This window comes from Fulmarus glacialis, unplaced genomic scaffold (genome assembly GCF_000690835.1).
Source record: "Fulmarus glacialis isolate BGI_N327 unplaced genomic scaffold, ASM69083v1 scaffold2840, whole genome shotgun sequence".
Classification (NCBI taxonomy): Eukaryota; Metazoa; Chordata; class Aves; order Procellariiformes; family Procellariidae; genus Fulmarus; species Fulmarus glacialis.
This window is the reverse complement of record NW_009189373.1, coordinates 18,705-25,664: the sequence shown is the minus strand read 5'-3', so window position 1 is coordinate 25,664 and position 6,960 is coordinate 18,705. Positions and strand designations below refer to the sequence as shown.

General features: G+C 45.5%; 1 protein-coding gene across 1 annotated transcript in view; it reads right to left on the bottom strand.

Moving 5' to 3' along the window:
- Positions 1–5,915, bottom strand: part of RAB40C (RAB40C, member RAS oncogene family) — a gene marked incomplete at its 5' end in the record, with an annotated part of 14,657 nt that extends 8,742 nt beyond the window's left edge. Inside the window, 2 exons of the mRNA XM_009581552.1 lie at positions 3,570–3,630; positions 5,855–5,915. Of these exons, the coding sequence (XP_009579847.1) occupies positions 3,570–3,630; positions 5,855–5,915 (122 nt within the window). The remainder of the gene's footprint in view (positions 1–3,569; positions 3,631–5,854) is intronic.
- Positions 5,916–6,960: the final 1,045 nt, after the last annotated feature.

The following is a 6,960-nucleotide window of genomic DNA, read 5'->3' as shown; positions in this document are numbered from 1 at the left end:
GGCTATGTACCAGGCAAGTGGTGTGGAGTCTAAATTGGGGAAGGCATCGAGGTGCTCAAGAAGAGTCCTCTCACTGGGGAGGGACTAGCCTGCAGTCCAGACTGAGCAAAGCATGAGGCTGTGCTGTGGGGGAAAGGAAAACTCCCAAGAAGGTCTGCTCCCTATTTGGAGACTGTTTTTCTACTTTGCAACCTCCCCAGGGTTTACTTCAATTCTTATCGCTACACTGGAGAAGCAATAAGGTGTGTGTGGGAAAGTCAGGTGTGCGTCCCTTCCTTGAAGGCACTTTTCATACCAAGTATTCTCTTAAGCACTGGCTATTCAGAAAGACTCACCCTGTTCTCAGTCACCCCTGTGAGGGCCCCCAGGTTGGTGAGGCCAGCCTCCTGCTCTCACAGCTAACCTGTCAAAGTCCTCTTTGGAAACTCATTCTTCAAGCTCCCCCTGTGCTTCTTACAGGAAGCTCAGTTCAGAATCTCAGTCCTCTACTCAGTGAGAACCTTCTGCTAATTTTCAGTGTGAAGGTGCTCATGGCCAGTTTATACCAAGCCATTCTTGTACACAAATATCACCCTGCACTTTAAACAGAGCTTTCCCCACCTTGGCATCTCTCTTCTCTGCTGTATTTATTCTTCCTGAGCTTTTGGCTTGTCAGGTTAAAAAAAGCTGTTTCTCTTGCCTCCAACTGCATTTGCACCAGGCTTCCTACAGCAGAAGTCTTGAAGTATGATGATACCAAGACAGTGGAGAGGAAAGCAGACAGCTGAAGCAGCATTAAATACATCTTGAAGAAATAAGAGAACTTGGGAGCATTTTCCCTCTTCTCCCCTGAGATCACACTGAGTTAAGTTGTCTTTATGCTAAGGCTATGCCAGAAGAAGTTAGCTTCTGCATACTGAAAATAACTGGAGGTGTTGAAGTCCATTCTTGCAGTCACACAGGCATTTGTTATTTAAAACAAACAGTCCTCTTGCTTTGATTAACCATTAAGAGTTTAAATCAAGATACTTTCCTCTTCCATTGAAAGATGTGGCGAGTTATTTAAGAAAGACAGTATCTGTGTTCCTGCTAATACAGGAATATTGCTGTATCACTCCGCGGGAGCCAATCACCTGATGCTGAAACCAATCTAAGTTTTACTCCAAGCCACCTGGAGAAGACTGTACAAGGACCCTAGCTACCAGCCCTCAAGAGGCACCCACTTTTCACTGTGCTCATCTCAAGAACACTTTCAGAGGGCAGTGGAGATATTTCACTACTGGGCAAGCTTGCTGTTAAAGGCAGTTTTGTTGTTTTTAACGGTAAAGGTTGACTATTTTGGCAGATCATGACTGAGGCATCACAACAGTACTTTGGAAAAGGGATTTGTCACACAAGCAGAATGCAGGCTTTGAGGTAAAGGCGTAAGCTACACCTTCCTGCAAAAGCTCGCTCCATACCCCAGCATTCGGCAATAAAGCATTCACATTAAAGGTCCCTCTGCCTGGCTGATGAGGTTTATTGCTAACATCTCTCAGACAGACTCCTTGAGAGGGGTGAGCAGTTAAGATGGATGAGGCAAGCCTTGTGGATGTTCAGGTGAGAGTTCCTAAAGCAATACTGATAAATACAGCAGAAGGGCTAGATGTTGCCTCCACAGCAAAGAAGGTCAAGAACTTCATTTTGAGAAAGGAAGATAAAAGCAATCTTCGATTTCAAACTTAAGGTCAGCCAGATACACGACACCTTATAGCATCCAGTGTCAAACGTAGCGTCTAGGGAGAACAGGCTGCAGGAACTCAAAGGATGCTCTGTGCAAGTGCCTTACGGCTCCACTGCAGTTTCTTGACAGATGTCTCCCTGCCTCTCCATCCAATTCAAGTATTCTCATCACTACTTATTTCACCTTTCCCGTCTGCCCCCGTTCGCTGTATGGCAGCAGTAGCTATGAGTTCTGGCATTGTGGTCGCAGGCTCTGCTGGGCACAGCCCGGTGGAGACACAGCACTTGCTCTGAGGAGCTCACAGTCTACACGAAGGGGAGAAAGTCTTCTGTACAGCAGTTTGGAAAAGCAGGTCATGCTGCAGAAGGGGTAAAAGATCTCAAATGATATTTCTGGACACACTAGTTGGGAAGCCGGCTGCTTTCTATTCCCAGCTTGATTTGGGCATCTGACACAGCATGTCTCAGAAAAAGACTGACCAAAGCTAAGTTATGTGGTCATCAGAAAACCACACTGACTGATTCTGTTTATTTATAACTGGTAAGGGAAGTGACATGGTCTCAAGCCCACAGGTTATATTAGGATTGGAGCTCTAGATTTTTCTGAAACGTAATAAGGGCAGAGGGGAGCTTAAAGATAAACTCACACATTGGACCAAGCATGTGAACGGGCGATCCCGTACTCTTCCACTGCAGAAGGCACGCTCCAACGCTCCTTGCCTTGCACTTCTGCAAGCACCAGGAAATTGGCCTCTGCTTCAAAGGAGCTGCCTCAAAGCCATCCACAACAGCAGAGATGTGCACAAACAAGAATAAACAAGACACCGGAGGAGATATCAACAGCACATCCCAGGCGAAGTGCTCTCATGTCTACAGCACAAGTGAATTTGCAGGAAGTCTTAGAGAAAGAGAACATAATGGATTTTGTCAGTTAGCAAAGCAAAGGTCTACAGCTACAAGGAGCAAAAAGCCAAGAGCAATAGTGGCAAGAGCTTGAACAAAAGTGGCAAAGTTTCCCAAAGGCTGGGAAGCTGCCAGGATACTGGCACAGTCAGGAGGTTGATACATAGCTTCCGACTCCTAGTGTCTAAGAGAGGAGGAATTTTCTCCAAAGTTTTCCAATTTGGAAACAAGAGGGAAAACACAGTAGTTCATTTAACTTAGGAAGACTATCCTGGAGGAATCCTGTCAAATTACTAAAAGGATGACAACAAAACTGTAAGAAAGCACAGTTAACTAACAGCAATTTTTCAGAGGACCACAAGATTTTTCTGCTGTTCAGAATCTAGATCCTATTCTGGAGCAGGGCCCAAAGGAGAAACTCGAAAAGTAACGCTTTGTCTCATGTTTTAAGGAACGTACTATACGATCCAATTGACCTGCTCTAGTTTCAAGCCTGCATCAAACACGCAAGAAGCAGCCACCCTATTTTTGGAAGTGACTTGAAGGCAACACAGACTGGAAGAACTCCATTGGGAAAGCCAGTGTCATATTTAAACAAATTTGACAAACCTCAGAAAGTACGAGCTCCCACATTAAAGCTAAGGCAGATCTAGAGTAGAATTGCCTTGTCCTCTACAACCCCATCTTCTCAGCGCTTCTCTAGAAACTAATACCGAATATAGTTTGTAACAGACCTTTTCTGCAGCAGTCTAGGAAAGTCTGTCACTCACTCTCCTCTCTCCCGCCATTTCATAAAAACAGAATACCAGGCAGCAAGACAACATGCAGTGCCTCTTGGCATTTACATAGATCCTTTTGACACTTGATGTGTTCCTCTTCAGAGCTCTTTACCACGGCATGAAAGTTTTTTCCAGCCTAAAGGAAAAGCAAGTGTGCCCCATCGAAGCACTGAGAGCAGCACTTACCTGGGCTCCTCTAGAGTAGGATCTGAAAATGGTGCAAAATCTTCCTTGCCCTGATGTGTCCCTGCAACAAAGAAAAGTTACAGCAATGAAATTTGGAGAATCGAATCCCACACTGCACATTTCCTACTGGACCTAAAAAAAAAAAAAAAAAAAAAAAAAAAAAATCACTGTTGATCTTGTCAAATCTTTAGAACATGCATGCTATCCAAACTGCTCTGCACGGCGTTTTTTGGGAAGAATCGGTGGGTGCATCACCACCTTTGGTTACAGTCAGACACACTCCAGAGGTCCTCGCTGTCATCGTACTTGCCACGGAGAAGGTACAAACCAAAACCACTCAGCTTCAGCACTACCTTACGATGTACGAGGATGTAAGTCATTTTACTCCCTTGGGCAAAGGATCTTCTCTCTAGCTCCCTACAGTCCACGGAGTTCAAAGTCAGAGTGAGACCGCAGACCTCTCCTAGTCATGGAGAACAGCTGACCTATTGTAAAATGATCATAACCACTCAAGATAGGAGAAATTGTCTTGCACTGCCTAGTGTCACTTATCTTTCCAAAAGGGTTTTAACCAAAAATGAAAGGAAGTATCTTTATACCCGGATCTCTGACAGACCTGATTGATCATACCCTACAGAGAGCTCAGGAACAGGACTAGGGAACGGCATTTCTAGCCCACTGTGACAAGAAGGGGCTATTCAGTCATTATCACTTGCCCTGACTGCAACTCCTGCCATGGTGTAAATAAGTCTGACTAGATGACCAGCACCTCTCAGTGCCTGTGGGAACATCTGGGACAGTAAGCCAGAGCCCAGCACACTGATTTAACAGTATATACTGAAATGTGTCAGGGTAATCAGAGACACGTTATGATGTTTGTCATATCTATTCACTGGGCCAGGATAAAAGACACATTAATGACCACTGAGAAGCCTGATGAATCCCTCAGCCCCAGATTTGCACCAGCTGTATGAAAAAGGCAGTGACCTCAAGTTCAGGACAGTCACTCTTTCAGATCTAAAGCTTTCAAGGATCATATTATTGGTCATGGATGTCAATCTAACAGTCTGTGCTTAGATCTCCTTCTCCCTCAACAATCAAATATTGGGTTGTATGAGGAGAGTAATGGTAAAAGATTACATTAAGGCATCATAAACCAATGCTACCAGCTTTTCAGGTTCTGTGTTGGTTCTCCAGCTCAAGAATTACAGTATAAAAAGAAGAGGGTTTCAAGAGGGAAGCAGTAAGTAACCACACACTTGGGGCTGAAATGTTAAAACAGACATCTTACAAGACAAAAGAATATAAGCAGCACATATAAACATACAAGCTAGAAGAGATAAATTAGCTGCTTCTGTTCTTTTGTAACAAAAGTGAGGACATTCAGCTTCAGAGAGCAGGGGTATAATTAAACCATGAAACCATAGGCTGCTGGAGTCAGTCACTGAGGTTGAGAACATGGCGTTCATCCCTGTTTAACAATTCACACCGATTACTAATATTCCTGTTACTTGATACAAGCGTTGGTAAAAGGGCTATTTAAGTTCATGTTTTAGGGCCTGTGTAATTCCCTACTAGATCTGGGTGAAACCCAGAATAGGGGCAGGCTACCTATCCTTCCCCTTTCATCTAGAGGATTCTGTGGCAGCTTCTCAGCAGGTTAAACCTCAGACAAAGCTCGGCCAGAAGGACTCCAGGTCTCCCTCCAGTGCTGACAGATAAGGCAGGGGTCACCCCTCCCATGCAGCGTTCTCCCATCTCCATCCCAGTGTCAGGTCACTCCAGTAAGTCCTGCTCTCCAGGGGTTTACCATACTCTGACACTAACTGTGAGGTCTGTTCACTGCTCTTGTTTTAATTTTCTACTCGAGTCATTGAGAAATATCCAGCTTCTGCAGGGACGAAGAGCTTCACCCATTTTTTTTCTCCTTTCCTATTCTCTCGGCTGTATTTCTCATCCTACGTTTTCAGGGAAATCCAGTATTACTTCCAAATAATATTGTTCTCTCAGTGATTGAGAGCTGTATGGGAACATGGTCAGGTATGACGGAGAAAGACTGAAACCGGACTATTCCAGCAAGGAACAGCATGCTGTTTGTGCTACCCGATTAACAGAAAGAGGTCTGGTTTGCTAGAATAACTCACTGGTAAGAACACCTAGCAAGTCTTGCCGCATGCCTGGGATGCTCTGCACTCTCCGCAGCTCGGTACAGCACCCCACTAGCAGCACCACCGCCCCTGTCTCCGGTCCTGCGCTCGCAGCCAAAGTGGATCAGAAACACTCACCAGAGTTCCAGCTTGACCCTTCTGCCGTCCAACAAGATAGTAGTGGTTTTGTAGTCAATTCCTGAAAAGAAACCAATAAAAAGCTGAGCAAACACCAAGCAGGTCTTCAGAGACAGACAAGAGATCTGCTCTGCCCACCCAGATCTACCACTTCACGTTTACAGAAAGTGATGTTTTCTCCCCCTTGCTGTATTGCGTGTTTGCGGAGGGCTACAGAGACTTGATAGAAAGAAACTTCTGCTTCAATGCAAAGCCTACTCTTGTGGAGCTCTCTCCCTCCTCCCTAAAAATATAATTAACCCCTAGATTGCTTCTTACTTCTCCATTGTTGGATAAAACCTGTTAGGACTCAAGCTGTAGGAGATTCAGTGGTCTGTAGCATTATCCCAAGTGACAGCATTAAGTTACAGACTTCTGGGGCGTGAGCCAGAAAGACGAACAATTTAGAAGCATCTCTGCTGAAGTCAGCCTGCAGACCCACCATCTCTCAAACACCTGCCTGAAACATTCAGAGGACATTTTGGGAGGTGGGTGATACTGAAAGCCTGTCCAGAGGATGCTGTTTCTTCTTCTGAGCAGCTCTCAGGTGCGTATCCTACAGGGTCAGAGAAGGCAGAAAGCACTCCCCCTTTACCACCAGCTGAGAGAGCAGCAGACATCTGCTTTTCATAGAGCCATGGTACCAGAGCAGCAGAAGACCCTCAAAGCCCCAACACCAGGCTGTGCTGACAAGCGACTGGTTCGCACAAGGGGTGCCCAGCATCTTCAGAGACCCAAAGAGTTTGTTAAAAACTGGGAGCCTGTCTCTCACATTCAGGCAAAGAAGAAGTTTAAAAAAGGGGCAACTCCACTTGCAAGCAACACGTCCAAACCGAGCCGAACATGCTGCTCCCCAGGGCCCCAGGCACAGGAGGGAAGAGGCACGACCGCACCTCCCACCTCCTTCCCCAAAGCCTGGGCTCGGGAACAGCCGAGGGGCATTAGGTGCCCAGGAAAAGCAAGCTCCAGTTAATAAGCTTCAAGTGTATTGAAGTTGCTTAAACAAAGCATCATGCACCATTACTGCACACCCACTAAAGCATAAACTAATTCACAATTGTCTTTAA